Raw genomic sequence first — 14,601 nt, forward strand, 5'->3', positions numbered from 1 at the left:
TTTCCACTAACAACCTCTGTTTGTAGTTTCCACTAACAGCCTCCGTGTTTGTAGTTTCCACTAACAACCTCCATGTGTGTAGTTTCCACTAACAGCCTCCATGTTTGTAGTTTCCACTAACAGCCTCCTTGTTTGTAGTTTCCACTAACAGCCTCCATGTTTGTAGTTTCCACTAACAGCCTCCATGTTTGTAGTTTCCAGTGGCCATCCTGCAGAACGGTGTAAAGATGACCAACGAGCCCCCTACTGGCCTCAGACTCAACCTACTGCAGTCGTACCAAACAGATCCTGTTTCTGATTCACACTTCTTCAATAACTGCCCCAGCAAGGAGCATGTGAGTAGCAGGCCTGTCACAATTATAATTAATTACAATGAATTACAATTTATTGTCTAATCTAATCAATTATTAGAGATAATCACAATTATTCTTGCATAATTGTCAATCGTTTCCACGTTGAAAAATGTCCATACATTTTCAAATAGTTTACATAGCTTACGTTACAAATTTCTGCTATTTTTACACAAGTATATAAAATTATTACATTTGTCAGTAATTTCTTTGTATATTCAAGTCATTTGTCCTGTGCAATTCATGATTGCGAAGCCTAACAGCCAAACAGAGATTTTAAATTGTATTCATAACAATGTTCCAATGTTCGATGCCAAAAAAATACAATTAAATCGTTAATCGCAAATATTTGTGTGAAAATTTACCGCCAACTTAAATTAGTAATGGTGACAGCCCTAGTGAGTATAGGAGGTGGCTTACAGTTACAGTATTTACAGTAATTGGTTATTATTAGGCTACTGTACAGTACAGTACATAATATTCCATTCATGCTGTTTCTGTCTCTTTGGTTGCCTTTCCAGATTTGGGAGAAGCTTTTATATGGAGTGTGCTTCTTCCATGCTCTTGTTCAAGAAAGGAAGAAGTACGGTCCCCTGGGCTGGAATATCCCCTACGGCTTCAACGAGTCTGACCTTCGCATCAGCATTAGACAGCTGCAGGTATTCACATAGACATAGAAAGGTAGCGGAAGATTGGGAGTGAGTCTGCAGTTCTGATTGCAATGGGAAGTGCATTCCATAGTTTTGGAGCCAGAAAGGGAGAAGAGTTTGGGACGTATGATCATGTGTTGTCCTTGCTTACTGCAAATCGTTCTGGATTAAGCGTCTGCTAAATGCCTAAATTGTAAGTGTAAATTTCTCTCCTCTCCCGTCGTGGATCCAGCTGTTCGTGAATGACTACGACGAGGTTCCGTTGGAGGCCATAACGTACCTGACGGGAGAGTGTAACTACGGCGGCCGAGTGACGGACGACTGGGACAGGCGGCTGCTGATGACCACCCTGGACGACTTCTACAACAACGACATCATCCGCAAACCCTACAACTTCTCCCCCAGTGGCAAATACTACGCCCCGCCCAAATCCACCTATGAGAACTACATCGAGTTTATCAAGGTAACAGTGATGATCGAACACACCAGTGGTCTATTTATACAAAGAAGACGGGGACGGGTACTTTTTTTGTGCAAGCAAACATAGCAGATGTACAAGCTCAGCTCACAACGTTTTGCAATAAATTACTTTTTTGTCCTATTTTGTCTCAAAATAGAGATGACTCGAACACCATGTTCTGGGGAAACATAGCAAATCTAGCAGAAAAAAGTAGCAGATCTACAAACTCACAACGTGTTGTGACACGTGGTAGTGGTACTATAAGCTTCCAAGAGCTCAAAACCTATTCTTTCGAAATCTTTCTAAAATAAAGTTGCGTTTTTATGACGTACCTGGCTACCTGCCCCTTAGAATTTAAATCTAAACCAAAGAACCAATCAAAAGACTTCACAGTTCTGGAAAGTTTCAGGTTAGCGGTGTGGAAGGTTTGACTACCCTTCGACCTTCGTAGTCAAACAGAGCCACGCGGTATGTGTCTAACCTCGCGTCACCAGACTTTCCACCTCGGAGGAAAGCCTGGTCTTTGTTACTACTTACTAAATTGCTGTGTGATCCGGTCTAGGCTGTTAAAATGTTTTTTTTTTTAAAGGAAAAATCGTATTCCGGTGGGGTGGTTCCGTTTTTTCCGGTGTCGCTTTGTTTAGGTCCCCCCTGTTTGTTGTTAGTCTCGCCAGTCGCTACGAGTGGGAATAAAAGGTGGATATACCAAACAAACTATTCCAAGAAGTACTTGAAGAAACGTGTCGGATCCATTCGCCGCGTCAAGGCTTTTATTGGGTAGGCCCTAAAATGACGATGCCCTTTGATCACGGCTGGGAATTATTTTGGGTAATATTAATTCCGGTTTGGTGGTTCCGGCCTGATGACTACAGACCAGTGACTACAACAGTGGCGTGCACAGACATTTAGAGGGGCAGGTGCTCAAGTGAAAAAAGGGCACCTTGTGCAGCGAGTGGTAACGGCCGGTTGCCTTAATAGTGTGAGATTTATAGATTTTGGGGCATAAATAATATATTAGAAGCTTTTTTTTAATCAAGAATTGATCAATATCACCATGATCCACATACTGTACAGTACACTGTACAAAAAAACCCCAACATAACATAAGTTACCATCCACTCCCGACCCAATCATAAACCCCCAAAATGGTATGCCTCCCCCAGGCTATAGTATCAATGTCGGGGTGCACACGCAGATCCGACACACCAAAGGTCCGAAGCGCGGGGACATGCGATGCGATGCGAAAATGCGATGGTCCGACATGCGCTGCTCCCGTGCTTGCGGTTATGGTTAGGTTAGGGATTGAGGTTTCGGATCAATAGTATGTCGGAACTAAAGCCTGTACCCATCAATGTCTGCACATTGTGTTCCAGAACCTCCCGCTGGGCCAGCATCCAGAGGTGTTCGGCATGCCTCCCCCAGGCTATAGTATCAGTGTCTGCACATTGTGTTCCAGAACCTCCCGCTGGGCCAGCATCCAGAGGTGTTCGGCATGCACGAGAACGTGGACATATCCAAGGATCTGCAGCAGACCAAGCTGCTGTTTGATTCGCTGCTGCTCACCCAAGGAGGCGGGGCCATGAAGGCTGGCGGCAGCTCGGAAGGAGACAACACCCTGTACGCCATAGCCAATGACATTCTTACAAAGGTAGAACACCTGACCACACGTAGCCAATGACATTCTTACAAAGGTAGAACACCTGACCACACGTGACATAGCCAATGGCATTCTTACAAAGGTAGAACACCTGACCACACGTGACATAGCCAATGGCATTCTTACAAAGGTAGAACACCTGACCACACGTGACGTAGCCAATGGCATTCTTACAAAGGTAGAACACCTGACCACACATAGCCAATGACATTCTTACAGGTATATACAGGTATAAGATATGAGCACATTTTTACTTTCTCTTTTGCTTGGTTAAAATGAAACCCCCGGCATAAGGTCCACAACATTCTACCATTGTGCTTCTGTAACGAGTGACTTTGTGAGTTCACTGACAAGGTGGAATTAGTTTATTTTATGGAAATGTGGCTTATGGTGGCAAAATAAGTGTCATGGACCTACAAAATGAGTGGACACACAAAAAGAGCTAGCCCTGAATCACCATAACAGGTCTGTGGTAGTGTACAGTACACATGGAACCAAATGGACCCTTACAGATCCATTCGGTTCCATTTTGTACACTCTCCGAGTCAAGGGGGTCCTTGCAAATAAAACATTTGAAAACCACTAGTTGGACTCGTCCTAATGTGCCATATAGTGCCAATAAGTGGCATACATATCCTGAAGAAACCTGGAGATTCGGTAATTGGCCTATCTCACAGCCCCCTTTCCACGCCCCCTTCCGGTAGCTAGTGGTGTCATTTAACATTAGCATTTACACGTTCTTTTCTCTGGAGAATCTAAGTACATTTCCTAATGTAAAAATGTGACAGACCAATATTATTATGAAGCAAACAAGATGGTAAATCAGCTCGAACAGATAGAACAAACCTTACCTTGAGAAAACAAAAGTTGTAGACTTCTTAAATGACCTCTGTTAACATGTAGTGTCTATGGAGTGACGTCACGCTATCACCACTAGCTCCGAAAGGGGGCGGGGAAATTCTGTGAGATAGGCCTATTGGGTCTTATGAGCAAAATAAGAACATAATGGTATGTAAAGTAGAAAATGTAGAATTTGCCACACGTACAAGACCAAAGTCTTCGCCACGGACACATGTGTCTGTGTATGGACATATTGATGCCATTGATTGCCACACAGTGGTTGGAATGTTATTCTTGAAAAAAAAACTCCCGCACATCTTTAACCCATATACTGGGAACGATTCTACAAATGTCTTGACAGTTTTCTGAAAAACCCATGTTTCTATGTCAGTCATTCTCAAACATTTTCAAGGACCCCCAAGATTATATATGTAATTGGTCGCCGACCCCCATCTGAAAATATGTTGTTCCAGGGACCCCACAGAAGCAATGATTTGAGTTAAAAACGTTGGCTCTGAAAGAATATTCAAAGACTTGCTCTACATTTTCACGATTTTTCAAAAATAGCAGACCTACATGCTCATAGCGCGGCACTCGGTGCCGCGCTATGAGCTTGTAGATCTGCTATTTTTCAATAGCTAAAGTATAACATAATGCTTAAAACACCAAAAGGGGTTCCCGCCCAAAATGGGTTAAATGCAAAAACATAAATAAATCAAGGTTTGTACGTTTGTTTGTTGGCCCTGAGACCTTCATCATGCATATGTTATCTTAGTCTCATTTCTTTGGATTTTGGTTTTGAAATGTGACTGGTTGTTTGCTGTGCTGTATGTCCTTTAGCTTCCGGACAATTTGACTGGTTGTTTGCTGTGCTGTTTGTCCTTTAGCTTCCTGACTGGTTGTTCTCTGTGCTGTGCTGTGTGTCCTTTAGCTTCCTGACTGGTTGTTTGCTGTGTTGTATGTCCTTTAACTTCCTGACTGGTTGTTTGCTGTGCTGTTTGTCCTTTAGCTTCCTGACTGGTTGTTTGCTGTGCTGTGTGTCCTTTAGCTTCCTGACTGGTTGTTTGCTGTGTTGTATGTCCTTTAGCTTCCTGACTGGTTGTTTGCTGTGCTGTGTGTCCTTTAGCTTCCTGACTGGTTGTTTGCTGTGCTGTGTGTCCTTTAGCTTCCTGACTGGTTGTTTGCTGTGTTGTATGTCCTTTAACTTCCTGACTGGTTGTTTGCTGTGCTGTTTGTCCTTTAGCTTCCTGACTGGTTGTTCTCTGTGCTGTGCTGTGTGTCCTTTAGCTTCCTGACTGGTTGTTTGCTGTGTTGTATGTCCTTTAACTTCCTGACTGGTTGTTTGCTGTGCTGTTTGTCCTTTAGCTTCCTGACTGGTTGTTTGCTGTGCTGTGTGTCCTTTAGCTTCCTGACTGGTTGTTTGCTGTGTTGTATGTCCTTTAGCTTCCTGACTGGTTGTTTGCTGTGCTGTGTGTCCTTTAGCTTCCTGACTGGTTGTTTGCTGTGCTGTGTGTCCTTTAGCTTCCTGACTGGTTGTTTGCTGTGCTGTATGTCCTTTAGCTTCCTGACTGGTTGTTTGCTGTACCTGTATGTCCTTTAGCTTCCTGACTGGTTGTTTGCTGTGCTGTGTGTCCTTTAGCTTCCTGACTGGTTGTTTGCTGTGCTGTGTGTCCTTTAGCTTCCTGACTGGTTGTTTGCTGTACCTGTATGTCCTTTAGCTTCCTGACTGGTTGTTTGCTGTGCTGTGTGTCCTTTAGCTTCCTGACTGGTTGTTTGCTGTGCTGTATGTCCTTTAGCTTCCTGACTGGTTGTTTGCTGTGCTGTGTGTCCTTTAGCTTCCTGACTGGTTGTTTGCTGTACCTGTATGTCCTTTAGCTTCCTGACTGGTTGTTTGCTGTGCTGTGTGTCCTTTAGCTTCCTGACTGGTTGTTTGCTGTGCTGTGTGTCCTTTAGCTTCCTGACTGGTTGTTTGCTGTGCTGTATGTCCTTTAGCTTCCTCACTGGTTGTTTGCTGTGCTGTATGTCCTTTAGCTTCCTGACTGGTTGTTTGCTGTGCTGTATGTCCTTTAGCTTCCTGACTGGTTGTTTGCTGTGCTGTCCTTTAGCTTCCTGACTGGTTCCTTTAGCTTCCTGACTGGTTGTTTGCTGTGCTGTGTGTCCTTTAGCTTCCTGACTGGTTGTTTGCTGTGCTGTATGTCCTTTAGCTTCCTGACTGGTTGTTTGCTGTGCTCTATGTCCTTTAGCTTCCTGACTGGTTGTTTGTTGTGCTGTCTGTCCTTTAGCTTCCTGACTGGTTGTTTGCTGTGCTGTGTGTCCTTTAGCTTCCTGACTGGTTGTTTGCTGTGCTGTATGTCCTTTAGCTTCCTGACTGGTTGTTTGCTGTGCTGTATGTCCTTTAGCTTCCTGACTGGTTGTTTGCTGTGCTGTTTGTCCTTTAGCTTCCGGACAATTTTGACGTGGAGGCTGCGCTGTTAAAGTTCCCGTTCGTCTATGAGGAGAGTATGAACACTGTGCTGGTGCAGGAGTTGGAGCGCTACAATACGTATGTATTACAACTACTTGTTGTTAACTAGTTGTACGAACGTTTGTTTTCTATTGTTGTATTGTTTATTGGATCTTGTTTAGTCGATACACTTAATTGTTTTAGCTCATGCTCATTTGATTTAGCTATTTTGTCTCATCCGGTTAAGGAAATAGGTAGCTGATATATTGCACTTTTACCTTAGCGCTAGGTATACTCTTGGTTGCTTGTTTTTGCAGAAAATGCACTAAAGACTTCTGGTGATTAGTAGTTTTTGTTCCCTACCTATGTTGAATACACTTATTGTAAGTCGCTTTGGATAAAAGCGTCTGCTAAATGACTGTAATGTAATGTAATGTAATGTATTATTATTATTATTATTATTATTATTATTATTATTATTATTATTATTATTATTATTATTATTATTATTATTATTATTATTATTAAATAAACACGGTGAAGCAGTTTTCTGTCTCTACGGCCCGACGGCTTGGAATAAACTCCCATTACACCTACGACAGTCAGCCTCTGTAGACAGTTTTAAAGCACAGCTCAAGACCTATTTCTTCACACTTGCCTTTAGTTGAGTTTTAATTATCTGTGTTGTTACTCAATGTTCCCACTGTTTTGCCTTATTCACTGCCCTTTTTGCTATTATTTATGTTGTTTTATGCTTTTGCTTTTCTTTTTTCTTTATTGCTCTTCAAAGCACTTTGAGCTGCATGTCATGTCATGTCATGTCATGTCATGTCATGTCATGTCATGTCATGTCGTGCTATGCAAAACAAAGTTTTATTAATTTATTAGTAGTAGATCTTTAACTAATTTACATTATAATAATGCACAATGTGATTTTGCTACTTGTTCTGCCTCAGGCTCTGTGTTACACTCCGTGAGAGTCTACAGAACCTGCTGATGGCCATCAAGGGCCTGGTGGTGATGGATGGCGACCTGGAGGCCGTCGCAGGCAGTCTCATGCTGGGTAAAGTCCCGGAGAAATGGGCCAAGCGCTCCTACCCCAGCCTCAAGCCTCTGGGAAGCTACGTCACTGACCTGCTCTCCAGACTGACCTTCTTGAAGGTCAGTCTCGTCTGTTTAGACCCCTGTGAGGCCGTATTTTTGTTAGTGCCCTTATCCCTAAATGTCTTTTTTTACTGTTTTGAAATGAAAACCATTTTAAAATTGTTCAACTAGCTGATCTACATCGACACTTTGTTGTGAGCTTGTAGATCGGCTATTTGAACTATTTAAAAAAAAATCTAAATAGTATAAAGAAAATCACACCTGTGTGAAGTAAGTGGTGCAACTCCGTGTGGGGGTCCCTGGGGGGTCCCCGGAACTTCCAGACCCGGTTCGCCCCGCGTCCGAAACGGTCGAGAAATGACAGAGTTACCGTGTGGGGGTCACTTCACACGGGTGTGATTGTTTTATTATTATACTATAGGGCTGATTCATACTGCTATTTTAGAGCCGAAGTAAACTCTGTTCAGTTCTGTAGTAGAGCCTACAATGTGACGTCATTCGAGGTTCGGGGGCGGGGGGATCGTCCTAAAGTCGGCACTTCGATGCCACCGAAGATTTCTGACGAGCCGAAATCATTTCGGCACTACAGCGGTAATTCCCCATTCATTCAGCCCAGCTTCGAGTTCAATTTGTCGGCCGTGAAGCCATAAGGAAACACCAGGAGTTTGGAAGCCAACTTCCAAATTGCTTGTGACCTAGAAATGATCTCGCCAGAGCTGATACTGTCTGTCGCTGGTCGTGTGACCTGGCTGCAGCAGCACTGGTGTTGTCAGACCAGGGGCAGGCGATACATTTACACAGTATAGTACACAAGTCACAAAAGGCTTGTTTTCGCCAATAAATATGCCACATCCTATGGCATGGTACAGTACCACATCAGTACAGCATGGAATTATGGATAGAATTGTATCCAACGATAACAACAAATATTGTTCGTTTTGAGTCTGAGAGGCTAAACGTCATTCAAATGGTGGTCCGTGGCTCAAATAAATAATGGACCTTGACGTGAAAAGGGTTGAAAACCACTGCTCTACAGCAGCGGTTCCCAAAGTGGGGTCTAGGGGTCCGCGACGCATAGCCAGGGGGTACCCGAAATAATTCCCCAAAACATTAACATTAAAATTATGTTTATCTACGTGGTCATTTCTGCCAAGTTGCGCAATAAACGTATTTTTGTGTTGTTCATTGTGTTTCTCCCATGTTTGCTTTGGGCCAATAGCTGACATGATTACTAAAACTACAACATCCGTCAACCTGTCGTGACCCCAAACAGTAACAGCAGGACGCATGCTGCAGAAACAACAAAAAGACTCAGGACACTTGAAAGGTTTCTGCGGCCGCTTCAGATGAGGGGGTACCTGGAAAAATGTCTACCCCAAAAGGGGTACCTGGTCCAAAAAAGTGTGGGAACCACTGCTCTACAACATTAGTACAACTCCACCAAACCCAATGTGTTCTGTCTGTCTCTTAACAGGACTGGTACAACTCCACCAAACCCAATGTGTTCTGTCTGTCTCTTAACAGGACTGGTACAACTCCACCAAACCCAATGTGTTCTGTCTGTCTCTTAACAGGATTGGTACAACTCCACCAAACCCAATGTGTTCTGTCTGTCTCTTAACAGGACTGGTACAACTCCACCAAACCCAATGTGTTCTGTCTGTCTCTTAACAGGACTGGTACAACTCCACCAAACCCAATGTGTTCTGTCTGTCTCTTAACAGGATTGGTACAACTCCACCAAACCCAATGTGTTCTGTCTGTCTCTTAACAGGACTGGTACAACTCCACCAAACCCAATGTGTTCTGGCTGTCTCTTAACAGGATTGGTACAACTCCACCAAACCCAATGTGTTCTGTCTGTCTCTTAACAGGATTGGTACAACTCCACCAAACCCAATGTGTTCTGGCTGTCTCTTAACAGGACTGGTACAACTCCACCAAACCCAATGTGTTCCGTCTGTCTCCTAACAGGATTGGTACAACTCCACCAAACCCAATGTGTTCCGTCTGTCTCCTAACAGGATTGGTACAACTCCACCAAACCCAATGTGTTCCGGCTGTCTCTTAACAGGATTGGTAGAACTCCACCAAACCCAATATGTTCTGTCTGTCTCTTAACAGGATTGGTACAACTCCACCAAACCCAATGTGTTCTGGCTGTCGGGCTTCTTCTTCACCCAGGCCTTCCTGACCGGAGCCATGCAGAACTACGCCCGGAAATACCACATCCCCATCGACCAGCTGGCCTTTGACTTTGAGGTCAATAATAGCCTGGTCATGCTCTGTGAGAGCTCTGTCCACTCACTCAGACCTCATCTCAGTAGAGTTATGATGTCATTGTTGTGCACATTACACATTATATTACACATTATATGTGGTGTAACGAACCATTTTAACAGCGATACGATACGTATGCATGGTTGACGATACGATACGTGGATGAGGACGATATTGGTTCATTGTGGCGATACAATACGATATGATTCAATGATTTTAAATTGATACAACTATTTAGCAATCTGTGTGACACATGTGGAGAGTGCAGGTTTTATAAGGGAAAATGTATGAATATGGATATAAATAAGTAAACACATTGATTCTCTGGCAAATACATAGACATTATATTTGAACACATGTACAAACCGTAGCAGTACCTTGACATGAACACAGAGAATACACACATTTATCGATAGACCAAGTGTAGCGGTATCAGGTACGGTCGCCCCTAAACCATCTCGCCCCTCCATTTTTCCGCCGACCTCACGCCGACCGCTCGGTCCGGCGGTTCTTATATTCTTTATTTTGTTTTTACTGAGAACAAGGTTAGAAATACGTTTAGGGTTAGGCATGGGTTTTACTGGGGTTAAGTTTAGGTATAGGGTTAGGTTTAGGCATAGTTTTACTGAGGTTAAGGTTAGGATTTAAGATTAGGTTGAACATAATTTACTTAGGTTACTTTAGGAATACCAGGCCGCGCAGTTCCGCCGGCTGTACGCCCGGGGCGAGTTGGTAAAGGGGCGAGTCGTCTGGTATTCAGTGTAGCAATATTGAATGGAAAAGTAATTAAACCCCTCTTTTTATTTTTTCTTCTTAAAATTGCTAAATTACAATGCACAAGAACTTAGTATTGATACAATCGATTATTTGCATTGCAAAATTATATGATACAAAGTTCAATGTTGCCGTTTACATTTCGATATGCTTTGATTCTTGAAATGAACATCGATTTTCCGATGCAGTTACTATTATCGTTACACCCCTACCAATTTAACCCATTCTGGGCGGAAACCCCTTTTGGTGTGTTAAGCATTATGTTATACTTTAGCTACTGAAAAATCTACTGTAGATCTGCTATTTTTTTTAAATCGTGAAAATGTGGCGCTAATCTTTGAATATATATTCTTTCAGAGCGAACGTTTTCAACTCAAATCTTTGCTTCTGGTGGGGTGCCTGGATCAACATATTTTCAGATAGGGCTCTGCAGCCAAATACAGATCATTCTGGGGTTTCTTGACATGAGAAAGGTTGAGCACCACTGACATAGAAACATGGGGTTTTTCAGAAAACTGTCAGGATTTAGAAGACATTTTGTAGAATCGTCCTCAGGTCTATAAATGAATGCTCAGCAGGGCTTTTTGCAGTGTGTGCTGATCTGAGTTTAATTTGCATCATTGTCTGTCTGCCTACTACAGGTCCTCCCTATCAGTGCTTCAGACACGGTCCCTGTCTGTCCCTAACCGTTCCCTAACTGTCTGCCTACTACAGGTCCTCCCTATCAGTGCTTCAGACACGGTCCCTGTCTGTCCCTAACCGTTCCCTAACTGTCTGCCTACTACAGGTCCTCCCTATCAGTGCTTCAGACACGGTCCCTGTCTGTCCCTAACCGTTCCCTAACTGTCTGCCTACTACAGGTCCTCCCTATCAGTGCTTCAGACACGGTCCCTGTCTGTCCCTAACCGTTCCCTAACTGTCTGCCTACTACAGGTCCTCCCTATCAGTGCTTCAGACACGGTCCCTGAAGATGGTGTCTACATCAACGGCCTGTTTCTGGATGGAGCTCGCTGGGATAAAACGGGGTAGTTATTTATATTGGGTTATTTTCGAGGGACGCTATAGAGCGGCGCAGTCCCGCCCCCTCGAGAGACCCGGAAAAGAAATCCCCGTTCATTTTCCTCATAGACTTTTCAGAAAGTATTTATTTAAAGACGTTTACGCCACGGACAAAGCCAACTCTTGTCGTGACATATCATGACAATAAACACAATGTTTTGGGCCAAACAAAGAATTAAAAAGTAGAAAGAAACTGCAGGTTAGAACCTTTTGTTGTTTTTCTTCTTTGTAATTATTTGTTTGGTCCAAAATATTGTGTTTGTTGTCATGATTTGTCACAACTCGAGTTGGCTTCGTACGACGCTTAAAAGGTCTTTAAATAAATACTTTTTGAAATGTTTTTGGGAAAAATGCACTGGGAATTATTTCCTGTGCCTGGCGTCATCATGAAAGGGGGCGGGACTGCGACGCTCTATAGCTATCCCCTCCAATGCATGGCTTTTGGAAATTACGTATTTTTTTGTTATTTGTTTAGAGCAACTGAAGGCTTTATTATTTTTACACAATGCACACAACTCTGCACTACACCTCAAAATACAGCTCTTATAATGTAATTCTGCGTGTGTAGACAAGTGCAATGTTGTTTGACGTAAATCGAATGGCAGCCAAGTCTATGGACTTTTAATATTTGTTTAGGGCAGCAGTAACACATGAAGAATATTCCGTTGTAGTTGTTGTATAAGATTTTGTCCACAATTACATGCTGTAGGTACCATTAGGGGAGATAACAGGCACACGTTGATCAAAATAAGAATTATTCTACATTCTCTAATTGTGTCGACTTATTGTAAATTAAGTGATGCAGACGTTTAACAATAATTTAACTCTTGAGAGCGTAAAATGAAACCAAATGGACCCATACGGGTCAATTTTGTTTTATTTTTTTACGCTCAAGAGTTAAAGATCTTTGAAGGGTCCATTTGGTTACTAACTATCCATTATTTAGCTGCATGTTGGACCACCTGGGACCCCCTCAAGGACCACTGGTGGTCCCCGGACCACTGGTTGAGAACCACTGTGCTAGTAGACTAGCGAGAGAGCTGGTGAAACTTAACCAAGCCTAAAACAAGTTTCCTTTTTTTCTTTTCTTCTTCTTTTCTTTCTCCACAGGGGAGTCCTGGCCGAACAGCACCCCAAAGTCCTGTTTGACCCGATGCCCATTATTTGGATCAAACCCAGTAAGTAGTATACCGACCAGTGTTGTTTTCGTCGACTAAAACTAAGACGAAAAATGTTCTTCGACGACCTTTTTTCACTGACGAAAACTAAATAGAAACTAAATGAAAACTAAGCTATGATGACTATAAACTAAGACTAAATATATTGACAATTTCGTCAAGAAATAAAAACTAGACTAAAATGTTGGACTAGTGGACAAGAGATCCAGTAAAGTAGAGTCATTTTACACTTGGTTGCATGCTGAAAATAACTGATCTACAATCTCAACGCGTCGCAGGGCGGCGTGTTGTGAGCTTGTAGATCGGCTATTTTCAGCAAGTGTAAAATCAGCCATTACGACAGCATCAAGGCCCGCAAAAATACATTTTATTTTACTAAATCAACCGTAGATTTAGTCGACTAAAATCTTATGACATTTAGTCGCCTAAAACTAGACTATCACTAAAACATTCCAGGTGACTAAAATGTGACTAGAACTAAATTAAAACTATTCAAAAGACTATAATGACTCAAATCAAATTTTGCTGCCAAAAACAACACTGGTACTGACCAGTGGTGGAAAATGTACTCGCATTCTCTGCTTAAGTAAAAGTATCAATACTACAGCAATGTGTAGAAATACTCTGTTATACAAGCTCACAAGAATGCACTTGTTGTCATCAGGAACTACAACCATGTGCTTGCAGTGCCATCTAGTGGCGACACTAGAAAGGAACAGCTAGAACAATATGTGGTCTGTCTCACAGTCACAGTGGTGGAAAAATGTAACAGTATCAATACTGCTATTTAGAACTACTCTGTTACAAGTAAAAGTCCGGAATTCAAAATGTGCTTGAGTAATTGGTATCAAAATGTACCAAAATTAACAGTAGGCCTACTCATTGTGCATCAAGTCCCATTTCATGATTTCTGCAAATCTTTTGAAAATAGCCGATTTTATTATTATATTTATTTTTTATAAAATAGTAAAGAAAAGGCAAAGAAAGTTTGGGGATAAGGGGTTTAGCACTGATGAAAATAGAGCCCTATGACTCAAACTAACATCAGAATTTGCTGTCAAAGTCAACACTGCTTCCCTCTTCCCCCTCCAGAGAGGAAGAGCCAGTCGGGGGAGCAGCAGCCTGACGAGACTCGGTACGTATGTCCGATCTACAAGACCAGCGAGAGGAAGGGCACCCTGTCCACCACGGGACACTCCACCAACTTCGTCATCTCCATGACGCTGCCCACGGACCGGCGCCCGCGCCACTGGATCAAGAGGGGCGTGGCTCTGCTCTGTCAACTAGACGACTAGGATGATGATCGATCGGACTTTGATTGATTGATTGATTGAAATATTTATTAACAGTTTGCAGAATTACAGTACATTTCAAGCACAAACTCAATACAAAGGCTAAAAAACATTGTCTCATTGCACTGTATACTTCAACAAAGGAGCGGCGGTGGCTCAGGGGTAACCGCTGGATGGTAACCGCAAGGTTGCCAGTTCGAACCCGGCCTCCCCCAGAGTTAGTGTCGAAGTGTCCTTGAGCAAGACACTGAACCCCTAATTGCTCCCGATGTGCTGGTTGGTGCCTTGCATGGTTTCCGCCATCCATCGGTGTATGAATCTGTGTGTGAATGGGTGAATGTAATGCACAATCTATGTAATGCGCCTTGGATAAAGGTGCTATATAAATGCACCATTTACTTCAACACACCACACACTTTGGTTCCATTTCTGTACTTCAACTATAGACCGAGTGGTTTTCTACCTGTTTCATATCAAGGCCCATTTTCTTTTCTTTTTTAATATTTGTTTTTTG

General features: G+C 42.7%; 1 protein-coding gene and 1 long non-coding RNA gene across 2 annotated transcripts in view; both read left to right on the forward strand.

The window, feature by feature from the left end:
* Positions 1–14,090, forward strand: part of LOC306916577 (dynein axonemal heavy chain 12-like) — a gene marked incomplete at its 3' end in the record, with an annotated part of 94,759 nt that extends 80,669 nt beyond the window's left edge. The window contains exons 68-77 of the mRNA XM_079494500.1: positions 195–335; positions 872–1,009; positions 1,233–1,463; positions 2,917–3,108; positions 6,396–6,499; positions 7,357–7,561; positions 9,629–9,766; positions 11,492–11,583; positions 12,728–12,795; positions 13,888–14,090. Coding sequence (XP_079350626.1) covers positions 195–335; positions 872–1,009; positions 1,233–1,463; positions 2,917–3,108; positions 6,396–6,499; positions 7,357–7,561; positions 9,629–9,766; positions 11,492–11,583; positions 12,728–12,795; positions 13,888–14,090 — 1,512 coding nt within the window. The remainder of the gene's footprint in view (positions 1–194; positions 336–871; positions 1,010–1,232; positions 1,464–2,916; positions 3,109–6,395; positions 6,500–7,356; positions 7,562–9,628; positions 9,767–11,491; positions 11,584–12,727; positions 12,796–13,887) is intronic.
* The window catches only part of LOC306916580, a 144,595-nt gene that overhangs the window by 104,258 nt on the left and 25,736 nt on the right, over positions 1–14,601 (forward strand). The window lies entirely within an intron of this gene.

This window comes from Electrona antarctica (genome assembly GCF_951216825.1).
Source record: "Electrona antarctica genome assembly, chromosome: 23".
In the NCBI taxonomy this organism is placed as follows: Eukaryota; Metazoa; Chordata; class Actinopteri; order Myctophiformes; family Myctophidae; genus Electrona; species Electrona antarctica.